The sequence below is a fragment of the Esox lucius genome, chromosome 12 (assembly GCF_011004845.1).
Source record: "Esox lucius isolate fEsoLuc1 chromosome 12, fEsoLuc1.pri, whole genome shotgun sequence".
NCBI lineage: Eukaryota > Metazoa > Chordata > Actinopteri > Esociformes > Esocidae > Esox > Esox lucius.
The window spans coordinates 26,616,920-26,637,176 of NC_047580.1; the positions used below are offsets into that span (position 1 = coordinate 26,616,920).

At 42.8% G+C, this 20,257-nt stretch overlaps 1 protein-coding gene across 1 annotated transcript; it reads left to right on the forward strand.

Moving 5' to 3' along the window:
• The first annotated feature begins 1,131 nt into the window (after nucleotides 1-1,131).
• Nucleotides 1,132-19,900, forward strand: ptpn22 (protein tyrosine phosphatase non-receptor type 22). Its single transcript, XM_010901599.5, has 24 exons — nucleotides 1,132-1,568; nucleotides 4,100-4,208; nucleotides 8,119-8,195; nucleotides 8,309-8,404; nucleotides 8,504-8,542; nucleotides 8,681-8,752; nucleotides 9,127-9,186; nucleotides 9,427-9,569; nucleotides 11,341-11,407; nucleotides 11,492-11,569; nucleotides 13,350-13,442; nucleotides 13,762-13,865; nucleotides 14,028-15,178; nucleotides 15,485-15,562; nucleotides 15,650-15,922; nucleotides 16,061-16,285; nucleotides 16,374-16,442; nucleotides 17,081-17,223; nucleotides 17,796-17,823; nucleotides 18,395-18,448; nucleotides 18,634-18,719; nucleotides 19,000-19,030; nucleotides 19,130-19,189; nucleotides 19,285-19,900. The coding sequence occupies exons 1-24, from the start codon at nucleotides 1,467-1,469 to the stop codon at nucleotides 19,344-19,346; spliced, it is 3,300 nt and encodes a 1,099-aa protein (XP_010899901.4). The 5' UTR covers nucleotides 1,132-1,466; the 3' UTR covers nucleotides 19,347-19,900.
• Nucleotides 19,901-20,257: the final 357 nt, after the last annotated feature.

The window sequence follows — 20,257 nt, forward strand, 5'->3', positions numbered from 1 at the left end:
GGTTGTATTTTATATTTTTCTCTTTCTTTGTAAAGCACATTGAATTGCTTCTGTATATGAATTGTGCTATATAAAGAAACTTGCTTGCTTGCTATAGATGCCCTTTTGCAGTCCTTCCACTAGAGGCCCTGACACACCACTATTTAAGGGATGAGGGACGGTACTTATGATGGGTGATTGTTTTGTGGTGCCAAAGTTTCATCCTTCTTAGTTTGGGATTTGCATTTATTAGGAAATGTAATGAAACTTATTTTTTCACCAGATGAAAATCAAACACAATTAATAAGATTTTATTGATACTTGTCATTTAATTTTCTTGGTAACCTCTGCTGCAATGTGATGCCAATATTCTCACAAAATGTCTGTAATACTGGACAAACATCTGTCTGATTAATGTTACTTCCCTGTCCATATATGTCATCAATATCACCTCCTGTCATTTATTTCCAAAACATCACAGTTTAGTCCTCTGAAACTGCCAGAATAGTAAAATTTGAGAGAATCTCACAGATAGACAGAGGGTTAGCTGTGCAAGTTAGAGAATAGGGCAAAGAGGTTGAGCAGTGGGCCAGAAGCAACTTGACTGTTGTCTGTAGTCTATCGTAACAATTTCCTGTCTCAAATGTCTCAGTAAATTGATATACCAGTTAAACAGTCTCTTGAACATGACCTGCGTCATTCAGTGACAGTCAATATAAGAACTAGTGCTGGAACTTTTATGCCATCTCTTTCTCTGTCTTTTCTCTTGTGTCTCTCTTTTGTACCAGTCCCAAAGGGAACAGTTGAGACAGGGTTAGCCTAGCACCATACCTCCCTACAATTTTAACAGAAAGTTCAATGTTGAAAGTGTGCTATTATCATGAGTTCTTCCTTTACCTAGCCCCTCCCCTCAAGCCCCATCCTCCTTCCCAGCCCCACCCTCTCTCCTTCTGGCTGTGTCTCCTGAATGTGGATCAACAGGCTGCACCGCCTTTTGTCACGCTCTGTGGCTGGGCAGAAACAGCTGCTAAAGCATGGGTGTGTACATCTTCCAATCTCTTTGCTGTGTCTGTCTGCCTCTCTCTTTCTCTCTTCCTCTCTCACACACACACACTGTCTGCAATGGTGCCTGTTGAGCAAGCCTGGCTCTAGGACCCAGTGAAATAGAGAGAGAGAGAGAGACAAGGGGGAGCAGCAATATATTTAATCTGACCACAGAACCTGTCAGCTTGCTGGCGCTTCCTTGAACTGAAGACAGTTTTGACAGTGCCTTGCGCCGCTGTGACAGAACAGCTATCGTCAGTGCAATATCAGCCGCTGTGGAGTCGCCCCTCTCACCAGGTCGCCCCCCCCAAACCCCACGGATCATAGAACCCCCCCAGGCCCTGGGCCCTGACGACGGGACCCTCACCACAGCCGCGTGGCCCCGTTTGGCCTGACATGCCAGGCAGCAGCAGCGGCACGAGCCCAACCCCAGCCGCCCGGCCATGGAGCAGCAAGCCAGGATTCTGAGGGGCTTCCTGGCTCAAGTGAAGAGCAAGGAGGCTGAGTCAGAGGAGGCGGACGACGGCTTCGCCGGGGAGTTCTCAGTGAGTTTACGTCTTTGTTTGATCACTCTGCTACGAGGGTGGGGGGTTGTCTATCAGACACGCTGCATGTGCCCCCCCCCCCACCCCAACCTGATTCTCACTATGTTAACTTGCATATGACGAACTCAGCAGTAGCTTTTGGATGGTTCTGGACTTTTCCTCTGCTGTGATGTTAAATGTTTACATTCTGTCTGAACTTCAAGTAGATGTGAGTAAACAGAATTGTTTTTACGTGAGCCCCTGTGATAAGCCTGGCTAATTTATTCCCCTGAACAAAACTCTGCCAGCGTTTCAAGACAAATTTCACAAAATGATGTCAGCAGTGCAATAAGAGGAAGCTGAAAGACTGTGGTAGTTTGGTTTTGGGAACAAACACTGTCCCAGCAGTACCGTTTCTGCGTAGTTTGAAACAGTTAGTTCTCGACAACTGTCTTTTTGTTCAGCTTCCCCTTATTGCACTGCTGGCTGCTTCTGAACGCTCCATAAAAGGAGGGAGATGTACAGGCAAATGTTTGCTACAGTATGTTAGTAATGCAGAACTAGCCATCACCACCACCAACCTTACACACACACACATGCATTGACATGCACATACATGTAGGCACTGACACTGACTGACACTAACAAGTTACAGTGGGATTTGACAAAAACCTGTTAGCCGGAAACAACCCAAGCAACATATACATGATGACATCACTAGGTGGAGCTCTGCCTCGGCCCCTCCCATAGTCCTGGTGGTTCTTATGGATGACATTCCTGGTGGGCCGTCGCCATGGTAAAAGGTGACACCTCTGTGACTGAAGGTGTCTTCCTTTCCCTCCCTTGGCTCCCCTCCGCATGTGTCCACGCCGGCCCCCCCCGGGGGGAAGCAGCTCACATCAATTCCTTCTGGAACAGACAGAGCTCTGTGGTTTGCAGATGCCTGTCCTCTGCCTTGTGCTGGGGCTGTCTGTGAGAAACGGGCCTGAACAAAAAGAACAGTGTGTTTGAAATAGAGAGGACGAGGGAAGGTTTCACTACTACTCAGAAGGGAGTCAGTGATGTTGAGTGGACTCATCTAGTTTTGAGACTTTATATTGTCAGTCTGAGCTGTGAATCTGAGCCATGCCAGAGCTTTGGCCATCTTGTGGTGTCACAGAGATACCCGCATAATGTATATGGGAAGGAGTTACAGCTTATGACACCCTAACACTGAGGAGAACTGAACATCAGGGTTTATGAGACCCTAACACTGAGGAGAACTGAATATCAGGGTTTATGACACCCTAACACTGAGGAGAACTGAATATCAGGGTTTATGACACCCTAACACTGAGGAGAACTGAACATTAGAGTTTAGCTCAATCCCATTGGACAATTCCGTTGGACTCCATTGGACCAGACATTTCATTTCCAATCTTCTTCTGTGTATTTCATTTGAAATTGGAAATTGATTGAATCTTTAATTGACTGTAAACATAATTTCCCAGTTATTTAACCTGGATGATTCAGTTACGTGGCAGGCTGGTAAAAGGCATAGAATTGCAAGAAGACAAGTCAACACAGAATAAGATGATGAATAAAAACATACACTGCAAATACAAACAAATACTTTTTACAACGGGAATGAACATAAGCATTGCATTACAATACTGCTGATAACAAAGCAGGTCGCAATGTGATTAACAGCATCCAACTCATTGAGGAGACATTCAAAGTGACCAGCCTGTAAACTACGTTGGGAATAACTGGCAGCATGGGTGTTTTGACTCAAACACTACTAGCAATACAAACCCTGGTGGTCAGTTACTCAGACAGGACAACTGTAACAACCACAATCTCATAGGCTTCATGTTTACTGACGACTTCCACTTCCCCAGAGGAACAAGGCCTTTTTAGACTATAGCTACACTGGTCTGGACTACACTGCTCCAGGCTACACTGGTCCAGACTACACTGGTCTAGACTACACTGGTCTAGACTACACGGGTCCGGGCTACACTGGTCCAGACTACACTGGTCCAGACTACACTGGTCCGGGCTACACTGGTCCAGACTACACTGGTCTAGACTACAAGGGTCTGGCCTACACTGGTCCAGACTACACTGGTCCAGACTACACTGGTCCAGACTACACTGGTCCGGGCTACACTGGTCCAGACTACACTGGTCCGGGCTACACTGGTCCAGACTACACTGGTCCGGGCTACACTGGTCCAGACTACACTGGTCTGGGCTACACTGGTCCAGGCTACACTTGTGCATTTATCCAACATGCATGACATTTCTGTTTAGCTTAGCTGGTTAAGCATGGTGCTCGCAATGCCAATGATGTGGGTTTGATTCACAATGGGGCCAGTGTGAAAATACATGTACATCTTATTGTAAGTTGGTCTGGATAAGAGCATCTGCCAAAGTACGTAAATGGAAATGTAACATTATGTGCGTAAGTAGATTAACAGAAATTTGTGCACAACGATGCTACTATGTCAACCGGAGTATATAAAACTATGTATTGTTCTCTAACGTTTGTCTCATTTCTAACTGTGCAGAGGCTCAAAAGGCAGTCTACCAAATACCGCAGTGACAAAAACTACCCCACAAAGGTAGCGGAGAAGCAGGAGAACGTGAAGAAGAACCGTTACAAAGACATTGTTCCCTGTGAGTCATGTTTTACCATTACAGTGTTTTGAAAAAGTGTATTGATCCCATTGGTTGAAGGTATATTAATTCAGTGTTTTGAAGAGATACAACTCTGGAAAAAATTAAGAGACCACTGCACCTTTTTCTTTCCTTTCCAAAAAAGTTGAAAAGAAATGTTTTGAGGAACAGAAGCGTTCAATTTGCAGTGGTCTCTTAATTTGAACCCTTCTGTTCCTAACTCAAAATCTTCCTTTTAGACTTTTTGGAAAGGAAAGAAAAAGGTGCAGTGGTCTCTTAATTTTTTCCCGAGCTGTATATTTATGCAGTGACTTGAAGTGGTATATTAATGTAATGGTTTGAAGAGGCACAGTATGTTAATGCAATGTTTGAAAAGTTATATTTCTACTGTGATTCAAAGAGGTATATTTATGAAGTGGTTTGAAGAGGAAAGTTAATCCAGCCATTTGAAGTATATTAATACAATGACATGCTGAATTGTTTTAATATGCACTTTCTATCATCTGGTAATCTGTTTGATTCCATTTCCTCTATCTTTGTTTAACCCTGTGTTGAATCTACGAGAGCTAGTCAAACTTTCAGCTTTTTGCCATTCTCAGTGCAGAAGGTAAATAAAATGTTGTTACATCATTTTGTTCTCAATGAATTACACAGTGTACAGTGAATATTTTGATCCTTAATATATTTAGTTCATCAAGAGCTGATGTGTGATTTATTTGAGCAGTGTGTTAAAGATCAAAATCTTTAATGAACACTGTAATTTGTTGACAACAAAATTACGTAACAACAGTCAACGAAGCCAAAATCATCAACCGATTGAGGGCTGGATTCAAACTCAAAGTAAACATTTGAAATCACAGGCTGTTTCAACTTGCATGATTTTCATCGCAGCAGCTCATAATGTGACTCAGTAGTGTGTATGGCCCCCACGTGCCTGTATGCACTCCTGACAACATCAGGGCATGCTCCTGATGAGACGGCGGAAGCTGTCCTGGGGAAACTTCTCCCAGACCTGGATTAGGGCATCACTGAGCTCTTGGACAGTCTGTGGAGCAACTTGGCGGTGTTGGATGACCCAATACATAACGTCCCAGAGGTTCTCAATTGGATTAAGGTCTGGAGAACGTGAGGGCCAGTCAATGGCATCAATGCCTTCGTCATCCAGGAACTGCCTACACACTCTGGTCACATGAGACCAGGCACTGTCCTGCACCAGGAGGAACCCAGGGCCCACTGCACCAGCGTAAGGTCTGACGATGGCTCTGAGGATTTCATCCTGGTACCTAACACCAGTCAGGGTACCGTTGGCTAGCACGTGAAGGTCTGTGCGACCCTCCAAGGATATGCCATTCCAGACCATCACTGACCCACCGCCACACTGGTCATTCTGGATGATGTTGCAGGCAGCAGAACGTTCACCACGGCATCTCCAGACACTTGTCTATTACATGTGCTCAGTAAGAACCTGCTCTCATCTGTGAAGAGAACGGGGCGCGCCAATTCTGGTGTTCTCTGGCGAATACGGTGCTGGGCTGTGAACACAGGTCCCACTAGAGGATGTTGGGGATCTTTCTGACAGTTTGGTCAGAAACATGCACACCAATAGCCCACTGGGGGCCATTTGTATGGCTCTGGCAGAGCTCCTCCTGTTCCTCCTTGCACAAAGGAGCAGATACAGGTGCTCCTGCTGGGTGCTCCTGCCCTTCTACAGCCCTGTCCTGCTCTCCTCATGTAATGGCCTATCTCCTGGTATCTCATCCTTGCTCTTGAGACACAGCAAACCTTCAAAGTAAGGATGTGCCATCCTGGAGGAGTAGGACTAACTGTGCAACCTGAATGGGCTGCAGGTACCGCCTCATGGTATCAGTAGTGACAAGGACACAAGCAAAATTTAAGAAAAACCTGCCAGTAAGGATAAGGAGAGAGCAATTCCTTTTTGGGGGTGGTCTTGCTGTTGCCTGTCCAGTGCACCTGTTGACACATCCATTTGCACCAAAACAGGTGACATTGAATCACAATCACTTACGCTTCCTAACTGGACAGATCCCTGAAGTATTAACGGACTTGGTGTTTACGTGTTACCTACATTTTTTGGAAAAGTGTATATGAATGCTTCTGTTTGAAATCAATTGAAATCCTTTAACAAGATTTATGTTAAAAGGTAAAGCTCTTAAGCACCATTGTACTTGGTATGCTGGGGTTGGCTGGCCTTTCCTAGTCACCCACAGGCTCAGGTACACTTATATTTACACAGCCATTCTGGGTTTGCAACCTTCTTATGTGTACATTTTTATTCTGCAGAAATCAGGTGAGTAATCTCTTCGTTCACAGGACTTGCTAATTGTTCCAAATGCCCAAACTGAATTTGGAAAAGAGCTTTTTATGTACCCCATCAGCTTGGAATGGCTTACAAAATGGTTTTAAATTGGAAGATGTTGTTAGAGTACTTATATATTTTTTTGTTGTCTGTTTGCTCCTGCCTATCTGGGCTAGAACATTCTTGGTCAATGTGCCTTTCCTGATTAAATAAAAATGATATTAATACAAATATTGTTTTGGAGAGGTACTGCATATTGATGCAGTGTTTTGAAGAGGTACAGTGCTTCCTGAAACTGTTCAGACCACTTCATTTTCTCGTCATTATGTGATGTTACAGACTGAATGTATAATTGACTAAATGTATTTTTGCATCAATCTACACACAATACCCTCTAATCACTATGCCAAAACACATTTTTAGAAATTTGGTTCAATTCATTAAAAAAAAAGTAATATCTCATGTGCTCAGACCCTTTATTCAGCACTGTTTTAGAACTGCATTTGGCAGCAATCATAGCTTTAAGTATTCTTAGGTGTGCCTCTATCAGCTTTGCACAATTGGATTTGCGCAGTTTATTCCATTCTTCTTTGTAGGTCCTTTTAAGTTCTGTCTGGTTGGATTGGAAATGTCTATGAGGTCTCCCCACAGATGTTCAACAGGGTCCTGGCTTTGGCTGGGCCATTCACAGACCAAAGTCACTCCAGTATCATCTTGTCTGTGTACTTTGGGTTGTTGTCATGAGTCTGAATATTTATGTGCATGAGATATTTCAAATGCAACTTGGCATATATTTCTAAAAAGGTGTTTTTGCTATGTCATTAGGGGGTACTGTGTCTAGACTGATGGCAAAAATATTAATCAGTTATTTATTTAATTTAAACTAGGTCTATAACAACAAAATGTGGAGACATACTTTACAAAGGCACTGTATACTAATACATTGTTTGATGATGTGTATTTATGCAGTGGTTCAATGAGGTATAATAATGTAGTGGTTTAAAAAGGTATAATAATGCAGTGCTTTAGATGTATAATAATGCAGCTGTTTAGAGGTATAATAATGCAGGGGTTTAGAGGTATAATAATGCAGTGGTTTAGAGGAATAATAATGCAGTGCTTTAGATGTATAATAATGCAGCTGTTTAGAGGTATAATAATGCAGGGGTTTAGAGGTATAATAATGCAGTGGTTTAGAGGAATAATAATGCAGTGGTTTAGAGGTATAATAATGCAGCTGTTTAGAGGTATAATAATGCAGGGGTTTAGAGGTATAATAATGCAGTGGTTTAGAGGAATAATAATGCAGTGGTTTAGAGGTATAATAATGCAGTGCTTTAGATGTATAATAATGCAGGGGTTTAGAGGTATAATAATGCAGGGGTTTAGAGGTATAATAATGCAGGGGTTTAGAGGTATAATAATGCAGGGGTTTAGAGGTATAATAATGCAGGGGTTTAGAGGTATAGTAATGCAATGGTTTAGAGGTACAATAATGTAGTGGTTTAAAAAGGTGTATTGATGTAGTGCATAAAGAAGTATATTAATGTAGTGCTCAATACTACATCTGAAACTGTTCTAATCTCCCTTCAGTTGACCACAGCAGAGTAAAGCTGTCCCTTATCACCTCAAAGAATGACAATGATTACATCAATGCCAGCTTCATCAAGGTAAGGTTTGTGTGACTTTGTTATAATAAATATCAATAATGAGAGGAGTACAATAATGAGTACAATAATGAGAGGAGCCCCTGACCCTGTGACCTCTGTCTGCACATCCCCAGGGAGTCAGTGGGTCCAGGGCATACATTGCCACTCAGGGCCCTTTGCCACACACCGTGCTGGACTTCTGGAGGATGCTTTGGGAGTACAACGTCGAGGTACCACTGACTCCATCTCCCACCCTTTGTCTGTGTGGCTGTCCATCTACCTATTATCTATCTACTTAATGTCCTGATTTTAGTACTGTCTTCTACCAGGTCATAGTGATGGCCTGCAGGGAGTTTGAAATGGGCAGGGTAAGTCACTCTGGTTGCATACATATACACACATGCATATCTTGTATCATTGCATTTTCATGCCAATGATCGCTTGGAAAAAAGTCTGTGTTATGACTATTTGTGGACAAACTGTTTGCAACATGTATTTTTTGGTAGAAAAAGTGTGAACGCTACTGGCCAGTGACAAAAGAAGAGCCATTTGTATGTGACCCTTTCACAGTATTCTGCGTGAGTAGCAGGCTCCACTACTTCCTTTCACTCTCACCACTTCCTTTGGTTGGTTGCCTTGTCCTCAGAGTAAATGGTCTCTAAACCACTAACTTCAATGTCAATACTACATTTATTAGTAGTTATGGATGATTAATTAATGCAACCTTATTGAACATAAACATACAAAAGAATACAGGCACATACAAAGGTGTTTGGTACATTTTCGGGTGACTGTACGTTTGAGAGTTCTGCAGAAAATATGCCCGAAATGCACCTAAACAATAATAACAACTCATGTATATGTAGTATAATAATACAGTTTGAAAGGCCAGTGTCTGCATGTTTTCTGTGTGAAAACAATGCTGAACTGCAAACTGTATGATTCTTTACAGGACTCTGAGGAGAGTAAAGGAGAATATGTGAGCAGGAATTTGAGGGTGACTTACCGCAATGTAAGCATTTATCGTCGCATACTGTCACTGTAAACTGATATCATGTGTAAACTACAGATAAGACAGTACATGCCTAAAAATTATTTGAACTTGAACATTTTGCATTTGGAATTTTAATACGCTTCGCCATACTTTGGCGTGGAGAATTCCAGAAATAAATCACATGAAAGCCAACATCTAGGGGTGAACAGGAAGCCAGGGTGAATGTGTTCATTTGGCCTTCCATAATGTGTCCCCAAGTGGAGCCGGACCCTGAGACAGCTGCACTATTTCAACTGGCCAGACCACGGGGTCCCAGACACCGTCCCTCCCATCCTGGAGCTGGTGCAGGAGATGAGGTCCTACCAGACGCATGACAACGTGCCCATCTGCATACATTGCAGGTCAGCTTTCCAAGCCCATGTCTACCGCTCGTCTCTCACACCCAGGCGCACACACACACTTGTCTTGCCTAACTTGTGAGGACTTTTCGGCTAGTAAAATTCTCTGACCACAAACCCTAAAATTAACCCAGAATCAACAGTGAAACAACAGTGACACAGTCCTGAATATCCCAAAACAGTACACAGTTTGAAACTTTAAAACAGTGAGTCCTGACTATCCCAGTCTTACAGGATATATATTTACCTAGGAAAATACCCTACAAAAAAAAGTATTAGATTCCCTGTATCTACAGAAAGGTAGGCCTATCTCATGAAGAAGTGTCATATTGTGTGGGTTTATCACCTTGTTTTGGGCATCCTGTTTGAGCCCCTATACGATCAGGCCCCTCCCCCCCTTGTCTTTGACACACAGAAAGGAAGTGTGTGTGGGCGGTTGGCCAACAGACCACTGTGAGTGCGCAAACACCCAGTCTAATAACTCTTTCTCTCTCCATGGTTACAGCCAACACATTAACATAAATGCACCCAGTGACACATGCTACTGAGCTGCTACCAACTGAGAATCAGCCTTCATCAGTAAGACTGAGGCATGAGACGGCAGGGTTTGTTTCCACACTGTGACCACAGAGACGCGCGGAAATTCCATTTGTAGTGACATGCCTCCTCTTCTTAAGTGGCTCGCTGTGTTTTACGAAAGCTCGAGTCATGTGTTGGTGCAATGCTAGAGAACGAAAAGAGAAATACAGACAACCATGAACATCCGCGGAAACGGGGGCACAACCCCTCCATCCCCCACGGCCACACAAAATAAGATCACGGTTCCTTGGCGCCCTATTTTAGGCCCTGTCAACAGATGATTTCCCTACTGAAGTGAACCTCAGTCCGATGGAATGACACAAGCAGTCAGTTATGAAAAGTGTCTGAGAATAAGGCTGGCATCTAGGTGCTGTGTAGAGGAGGAATCACAATGTGGAGTATAGATGGGCCAGCAAGAACAGAATGTTCCTTCACAGGGCCCAGGCTTTGCCCATGCCAGACAGCACATGGGGCTTTTACTCCAACATGTCTTGAAGGCAAAAATGGATGTGACTGGCTGACTCAATGAGAGGGCGGAGCTGGCATTTCAAATTTACCAAGGTTAGAACCTACCCTGAACCCTAACGCTAACCCATACCTAATCCTAAACGTAACCTTTTGAATGTTTAAACTTCAGTCGAGCGACTTCAGAGTTGAAAGGGAACCCAGCCGCCTCTGCGGAGTCAATTAATGATATGAATTCCTGTTATCACTGCAGATTTGCCATCAAGACATGTTTGTGTTAGTAAAATGGCCAGCTCCTGCCACAGACCTGTCCAGCCAGGGTTTGGGATAAGAATGAGTCACATGCGCAATGACAAATCTTCTTACTGGCAAGTCTGCCTTGGAAAGTTTTTCTCTCCACAGGAGAGCCGACTACGGTCATCTGATGTGTTGGGTTCTCATACACTGCTCTCATATACACTGCTGTAACTAAGATCTAACGCGGGGGGGGGGGGGGGGTCTACCATGACCCTGGGGAGGCACGGGCTCATCATGTTTCTGATTCAACCAAGATGTGCTGAAATACCAGATGGGTTGACTTCAATCAATCACCGAACCGATCGGTTAGCTTAGATGATGGGGAGGGGTGCCTAGTTGGCACTCCAGGCACGGGTTGTCTATGCCAGACCAGTGAGAGGCGTTTCCAGTATCACCATGGTTCCTTGACCTGTTTGAATGTGTCAATCCACAGTGCCGGTTGTGGCAGAACGGGGGCGCTTTGTGCCATTGACTACACCTGGAACCTGGTGAAAACACAGGTAAGACCACTATAGTGTACCATCTCCTTGGAGTCTGGCACAGCTACTATATCCTGTCATTCACTGCCTTTGTGTTTTTTCCAGCTGCTCACAGAAGACTTTAGCATCTTTGGCCTTGTTCAGGACATGAGAAAACAGAGGCCTTCTGTGGTTCAGACCAAGGTACTGCACTGAGAACCGTAACTAACGAATAACTTTCTGAAAAGTACAAATATATGTTATATACATATATGTTTTATATACCCATGTTCTATTTATATACAGCTCTGGAAAGAATTAAGAGACCACTGGACCTCCTTTACAAAAAAGTCGAAAAGGAAGGTTTTGAGTGACATACAGAGGGGTTAAAATTAAGAGATTGCAAATTGAACGCTTCAGTTTCTCACTCAAAACTTTCCTTTACAACTTTTTTGTAAAGGAGAGAAAAAGGTGCAGTGGTCTGTTAATTTTTTCCTGAGCTTTATATAAATAGAACATGGGTATTTTGGATATAATCTTCTGGGAATGGTGCAAAATATTTGCTTGGCCTCAGAACCCTCCTTGCACATTTAGTAATAAATGTTTTTAGCATTTCATGATTTTAACAGAACATTTTCCAAAAGGTTATGGACTAGAAATGTTCTTCAACTGGTTTGACATGTTCCTACATAGTTCCAATGACATTAAGAAACAACATTCTTCTGTGGTTATTTCAGTACAACTTGTACACTAAAAGAAATGTTCTCAAGTAATTCTGGATATGCAAAAAAAAACTCTTTAACATGTTAAGTCTCTAAATCAGACATAAACAAATGTATATTTCATAATCATGAACTATCTATTCTTTTGTGAACTTGCGGAATCAAAAATAGGGGGTCGCCTTGTAGCACACTCACTGGAAGACACCCTCAATAATTTTTGACATATAACATGACATGGGCATGAAAATGAGTGGAGGCTACATTGAAGCCATGTAACACAGAACATGAAGGACTCTGGAAACTGCGTTGAAGCCAAACAACATAGCACATGATGATTGGTGGAATCTACTCATACGGAAATGTAATATATGGTAATATATGTCTGTAACTTATATGTCTTAAATGAGCATATATGTTGTAAACATATATGTGGTTTGATCAACACATATACATATACGTCAAAATACGCAAGAATTTGACGTTTTTATATTATGTCAGATTGAAATATGTAATTAACATGTGTGATTGTGTATTTTAAAATATATGTTAAGTCTTTTAATGTATATGCCATATATTAGATTTCTGTATGGGTACACTGTAGCCACATGACATGGGACATGGAGATTGGTGGAAGCTACATTGCAGCCACATGACATGGGACATGGAGATTGGTGGAAGCTACATTGCAGCCACATGACATAGAACTAGAACTTAGCATGGAAGCCTTTGCTGACATTTTCTGAACCGAAAAGCCACAGTGGTTTTTGGGAGGACACTACCGTATCATTCAGTAACAATGCCCAAAAGTATACTTCCAGACAGTACACTTCCAGATAGTTGACTGTTAAACTGAAGATAAAGCCAGTAGTAGTACATTCCCTGTGTTTGCTAGAAAAGGGTAAGACTTCCCTGCTTGATGTGATTAAGAACAGACCTACAAAGAATGAGGGATGTGATTATATAATCACGACGGGCTTGGGCCGTGATTGGCCTTGAAAGGAAGGGTTTTAGATTGTGTTCAGGTGTGGACACAAAGTGTTTGCCTACTCCAGTAGTGCCGAATTCCAAACAACTGACTGAGAGAGAACCAAAAACACGCTTTATCTTTGAAGGATGCAAATGAAAACGGGGCACTTTTCATTTACATACAGTTTTTGCTCTCGCTAACTATCAAATGTCGTAACTAATTGTGTAGAATGTTTGCCCGAGATATGCCATCTGATATGTGTTTGAACAGAGTTTGAATTTTTCTGTGACCACAGGAACAGTATGAGCTTGTGTATAGAACCATTAAGTTCCTGTTTGAGAAGTATCTGCAGTCCATGGCACCAGGAAGCCCTTCCTGCGCAGAGGAGGTGAGACATTGTGTTTGAGGGGGATAGTTGCGTCAAGACAAGGGGCAGAATCCCTCCTCTCAATTGCCTAAGTAGCATTGGGGACAGGATGATTTGTAGATTAGTGATCATGTACCAGTGCGACTACAATATACTCTTAAACATGTACAGAAACTGTGGCTAGGTGGAAGCAAGGTAGCTAGTTGGTACAGTAGCAACAGTTACCACAGGCATGTTAACAAAACATTCACGTGTACTAAAATGACAGACCAGGGATCTGTGTTGGAGGTAAATACATTGTCAGAGGATGAGATCATTGTGATTGTGTTGAACTGTGTAGGTGCCCGCAGCCGTCTCCCAACACACAGCCAGTGACAGTGAGCTCTCAGACCTCAGTGATATGTCTGATGCTGAGCCAGAATCACACATACAGACAGAGCACAGGTACAGTACCGTAAAGATTTTTCCGCCCTAAACATCATCAAAATGAATGTTTCATGTATCATGTCGTAAAGTGTGTTCAAATAGCCAATGGAAGTTCTCGCTGAGTGAGAATTGCCTCCAATTGGCATTAAAAGGAATAACTAACACCAAATTGTTCTCCAGGCACCCAGAGAGGGAGGAGCCAGATGATTACTTGCTGCCCTCTATACGCTCCCCCTCAGCCATCCTCAATGCCCTGAGAGCCAGGGACAGGCAGGGGAAGCACCAGAGGCCATCCTCATTAGCACAGATTAATCAGAAACCGCAATTACTACAGACAGATCCCGATAACATGCCCATGAATCAAAGATTGCCCTATCCGCTACCAACCCAGCAAAATAACCAAAGACCACCACACCCTCTTCAAACTGAACCTGATAACCAAAGACCACCACACCCTCTTCAAACTGAACCTGATAACCAAAGAACACTGTATCCTCTTCAAACTCCGCCTGATAACCAAACACCACCCTACCCTCTTCAAACTCCACCTGATAACCAAAGACCACCATATCCTCTTCATACTCAGCCTGATAACCAAACACCACCATACCCTCTTCAATCTCAGCCTGATAACCAAACACCACCATACCCTCTTCAAACTCCACCTGATAACCAAAGACCACCATATCCTCTTCAAACTCAGCCTGATAACCAAACACCACCATACTCTCTTCCAACTCAGCCTGATAACCAAAGACTACCATACCTGCTACAAACCCAGCCTGATAACCTGACTACAAGTCAAAGACTGAAGACCCTGAACACACAATCAGATTACCAGATAGCTTTTTTATACACACAGCCTGCCAACCCGCCCACCAACCAGCACCCAAATCAAGATCCCAGCCCCCCCATGGTCATGTACACACAGCCACCTCAGACACTCAGGACTCAGGAGCTCTCTCAGGGCACCACCGAGGAAGAGAAGGTGGAGATGGATAGAGAGATAAGCATACTGGTACTACCAGCCTCCATCCCTGCCTCCATCTGTCTCACTGTGGAGGACCCCTATTTTGGAAATGACTCTTCACTGTCCTCGCCCCTGTCTACTCCCAGAGGGACTGATGAAGAGGATGAGCTGGCTCCAATGTGGACAGAAAACATTTGTTTTGATGGTCCAAGTCTGACTCTTAATGACCAGCCGATGGAATTTCCAGCCCTCCCCACCCCCAGCGGTGCCCCAGATACGGCGGTAGTTGGCTCGGGACAGGACAGCCCCCCTCCATTACCTGAGAGAACCCCGGAATCATATGTGCTGGCTGCTGGAGAAGGTTGTGACACTGTATGCTTACGCTTTTAGATCAGTGGAGAATTTTAGATAGTCAAATGCTCATTTCGGCTTAGAGCATAGTTACAAAAAAAATTGGTGATATTTTAGGCGTTATAGACAGAAGTGTGAGACTTCTGAGGAGTGTGCTGAAATGGCAGCAGGCTGGATTCTAACCCATGACTTCATATATTTAGACCGCAGGACCACATTAGGTCACAAGCATAGCCTATGGTCAGGGTGATATTCCAGCATATGTCATCACTAATACCATGAATGCATAACCATCATGTCTTCCTGTGTCCCTCAGAGTGCCTCAATAACATCTCAGAGAGGTTAGAGGTCATCATACCTCCTAACACTGCAGCTGAGGCCATCAAAGGGATTGGTGGGTTGATGGCATGTGAAGAGAGCTACAATACTCTTCATCAGCTCATCTTCATAAGTACTCACCTTCATCTCTTCTCTCCTGTAGTTTGCCCAGAAGGAAGTCCTCCCTCGCCTACCCCACCGTTGCCAGAGAGAACACCAGAGTCCTTTGAGTTGGCCAACGATGCTAATGTGAACACTCCTGTCCTCCCTATCCTCTCAACCCCTAAAGAAATACTGGTCCAGAAGCCAGAAGAGAGCAGAACCAGAATAGGAATATCCTCAGAGTGGTCTGGCCATTCAGGCTACAGTGCTGCTTTGGTGGAGAAGAGTTCTTGGATGAGGAGCAAAAGTGTCAAAATTAAAATGATGAACTCGGGTATATTTGTCAAAATTATAGATTTTCTACAGAATGTTGGAAGTTATTGTGCACTGGTTGTTCATTAAAGAAAACTATAAACGGTGTAGTCTAATAATTCCATTTGAATCTACGTTTCTCTCTATTTTTCCGCTACAGCATCACCCCTGGTTATGGAGCCTCCCCTGGTTACTGAGCCAACCCTGGTTACGGAACCACCCCCGGTTACGGAACCACCCCCGGTTACGGAACCTGCCCAGGATATTGTGCCACACCTGCTTACGTTGCCAGTTCTGTCTTCTGTTCCTGTTCCTTGTACATCAGCAGAAATGTCTCCTCCCTCTCCACCTCCGTTTCCTCTGGGACCTACTCTCCCACCTACAGGTGAACAAAAGTGATACCCATGTATTGTTTGCAATGTTAGGGTGATTATGATGAGGGATCCTCACTGTCTCGTGACTGTTTCATGAAGGCTCAGAGTGTTTCACTCCCCCTCTTCCTGAGAGAACCCCAGAATCCTTTATCCTGGTCACACAGGAAGGTGAGTTCATCCTTTCCTTACCACAAGCAGCAACCTAATTATAATAATGATTTACTTTGATGTTGTAGTCCATTAGCTCTTATACAGAACCACACACATTTAAGTATCTATAGTACATTTTATCTTTTTGTCAAGGGAGGGGGAGAGGGCATGAATCAACCAATCAAAGCTGGTGATGATTAGGTGGCCATGATAATATGAGGGCCAGATAAGATATCCAGCTAGAATGCTGGGGTTAATATCCATAATTTTACATTAAGTGCCATGTGATCATAAGTGTCAATGAGGACACCAGTTTGACATCCAATAAGAAAGACCCTATGCAGGGCAGTGTCCATCATCCCCCATCACCGCCCCAGGAGTCCATATTTAGACCAGAGGGAAGAGTGCCTCCATTCTGTATTTCCAACACTACTTCCAGCAGTGTCAGTTCTCATGTCCAGGCACCAATCAGACCCAACCCTGCTAATCTTCAGAACACAATAGTTCCCGCAGGCCTAGGCCACTGTCAAAAATTTACTCTCCAGCCTGGAGAGGAGAAGGATAAAAGTGTAAGGTCTTTGTGTGTAAACACAAATCCAGGAAGTGTATCTACTGTACTCTATATGCACTAACCTGACTTTGAAATGTTTGGACAGTTGATCAGAACAGCGCCCCCTGTATGGAAAGACAGGGCAGCAGCCAGACCCAAACGGAACAGCAGAATATTGGTGTGTCGTCCGAGTGGGCAGGGAACTCCCAACCCAAAAGATTCCTGGACGGAATCATGAGCCGCAGCAAGGTAACAGACGTTAACAAACTGTGGTCTTTTGATTATATTAAAGTGGTGTAGTTGTCAATATTATAAGGAGATGATTTAGTCAGCTTCATATATACAGCTCCGGAAAGAATTAAGAGACAACTGCACCTTTTTCTTTCCTTTCTAAAAAAGTTGAAAAGAAACGTTTTGCGTGAGGAACAGAAGCATTTAATGTGCAGTGGTCTCGTAATTTAAACCCTTCTGTTCCTTACTCAAAACCTTCCTTTTCGACTTTTTTTGGAAAAGGGTGCAGTGGTCTCTTAATTCTTTCCAGAACTCTCTATATTAAGACTGTTTTGGGGATAGTTCTAATCGCTGTGTTTCTATGGTCACACCACCATACAGCAGAAGTACAGTCATGTGTATTTTAATGAACACATATGGCACTGGATACTGCCACCCACCCCTTTGTGTCAGAGATGAACTAATCTTTGTTGAATGCCCCATAGGGATATAAAAAGCCCTGGGTATTTTGACTTCTTCATGATTCAGGCTATGATTCATAGTTCCCGTGGTTTTGTACATTCATATAACACTCTAAATTGTTCCTTCAGAGTGTCCGGGCAAAGGGTTCAAGACAAGGTAAGCTTTTTTCTGAGCGTTGACCAAGAAAAGCCATGTTTTCTTCTGTGTTGATTATTTTACTTTTAATATCAGTCGATCAGACTGCAGTTAACAGATACCAAGTGAACTTCAATAAGTCTGAACACACACTGTAAAAGGCCCTAATAAACATTACTGAAAAGACTCATTATACAGGCTGAGTTAGAGACTTCCCTGAGATTGGAAGGTTGGGTGTTCAATCTTGGCCCAAGTCTTACCAAATATCGTAAGAATATGGGACTCAATCCGTTTCTCCTCATCATTAAAGACATACTGTGGATTGGGGGTAAATAAGATGAGCTGGCATCACTAGCATCATGTCCAGAGGATATACAGTCAGCTGTTTCACCCTACAGAAACAGGATATAGGCTTCTTCTCTCTCTTATGAGCCGTTCCAAAGCTACTTTCTTTAATCATAAGCAATGAGATGATGACAATAACTATTGTCAGTTTAAAGATGAAACAAACTCTTTCCAGTCACTGGAGGGTGGTCTTGAACTATCTGATGTTTGACAGAACAGTTTGTTTCTGTGTACATTTCCTCCACAGAGCCATTGACTCCAGTTCCTCTATCTGGTAATGTTGTAGCTGCTGGAGGAAATGGTGAGTTACCACGTCAGTCTCCAACCACAACTATGAATTAAGGTCTCACTAACTACACACAGGTCCATGAATTGTCTCCCACGAATCCAACAATCCAGTGAATTCAAGTCTTGACTCCTGAAAATATTTAATTCCATACCTAAGAAATGTACAATTCCATAACATATCTGATAACTGTTTCTTAGCTGACAGTGAGAATCAGCAGCCTATAGACAACAACACCTCAAGCAGCACTAGGACGGACGCTGGGAAAAGCTTGTCTAGAACAAAGGTATGACATTCTATGTACAGCACAAGTAATCAACACACCTGATCAGTAATCGACACACCTGATCTATTGGTTTAAAAAAATAAAAGATTGTTTCTTTTTGATATCGAATCGTTTAATGTTCAAAAGAAGAAGAAAAAAACTGTCAGTTGTTTTTTCCTTTTCTTTTGTATTCCTGTGTTAATACAGAATCTGAACAAGAATAAGGGATCCGATGTTTCTTTACAGAGTATACACTTATTTTTGCCTTATTGTCTAAAGCCAGCTGTCTCTTGTTTTTCAGAGCTTAAAGTTCTTTCTGCACAAACACAAAGGTGAGTAACATACCTCTAATGGATCATATGCTTGGAATACATTCACCTGTTATGTACCACGAGCAACAAAAAAGATGAACACATTCTTCACACCTACAGCTAAGCCCACCTCCACACCAGCACCAAGCCATGCTGTCTCATCGTCTGTGTTCAAATTTGGTAAGCCTTCATCAGACATATCCATGCAAATCTCATTTATTATGACGGGACAGTTCTATTAATGCTAACACCTGACATACCTGTCTGCTCTCTAGGATTTGGGAATCGTTTTAGCAAGCCTAAAGGGCCAAGGAATCAACCAGAAACATGGGTGTGAGACCAGTCAACAAAGGAATGTCTATCCACTGTCCTTAGATCACAGGACCAGAGACCTGGCTACTAAACTGGACTAATGACAGCCTGGTCTCAGATCTGTTCACTTCATTGCCCACGCGTGTGCTGGTGAACTGAGACTAGAGACAGTCCCCAATGGGAACAGTGTGTGAAGGATGAGCATTTGATGACAATAGGGAGGTCGGCACACCTGCTGTGTTCTAGAAGGTCATCAACACTGTTTCACAAACACCCCGAACCTTGAAGTGGATCACCTGGTAATCATGACCCACAGACAGTGCTTCTGGATGGAGGACTTGTGCCTTGGGTGAAGGACACAATCAGTCGAGTACAGGGTGGTGGAAGGAAGGCTGAACGGAAGAATGGGAGAGGGCAGAAGGAAAGCATGAAAGGTGGCTAAATGTTACAGATGTTTTAAGTTTTGTTGCTTAAAGTTCCTTTGAAGTTTGAACATGTTTTACCAAATAGTTTTATATGCCGTTTGATTGTAATTATTTGTATTAGGTACTTCTGGTCTGGATAAAAAGTTCATTGACATTGTACAGTATTTTTTATAGAATATTTTTTTATGGTAATGTGGGATAAGCAGAAAGGTACTGTGTGCAACACATTTGTTGGTTGATTTGGTTTCTATATAGGCTATGAGCTTGTGAAATACTTACCGGTTTTAATGTACCCATTTGTGAGGATTAATCATTGATTCACCATAACATTTAATAATGTGACTCAGATAAATCATATATAATACACGCATAAAAGTATTTATTTAAAAAATATACAGGAAAGGTTTATGCATTCCATTGTTTTCTACTCAATTCACAAGTTGGATCACACTTTGAACAGAGTTATATTAAAGATATTTTTTTTTACAAACAAAAAAATCTTTATTGAATT

What these genes read in the sequence shown, in the direction of transcription:
- ptpn22 (XM_010901599.5), top strand. Translation starts at nt 1,467, where the DNA reads ATGGAGCAGCAAGCCAGGATTCTGAGGGGCTTCCTGGCTCAAGTGAAG. An exon ending in TGAGGGTGACTTACCGCAAT is followed by an intron (nt 9,187 to 9,426) that starts GTAAGCATTTAT and finishes TGTGTCCCCAAG; the next exon opens with TGGAGCCGGACCCTGAGACA. An exon ending in ATCGTCTGTGTTCAAATTTG is followed by an intron (nt 19,190 to 19,284) that starts GTAAGCCTTCAT and finishes TCTGCTCTCTAG; the next exon opens with GATTTGGGAATCGTTTTAGC.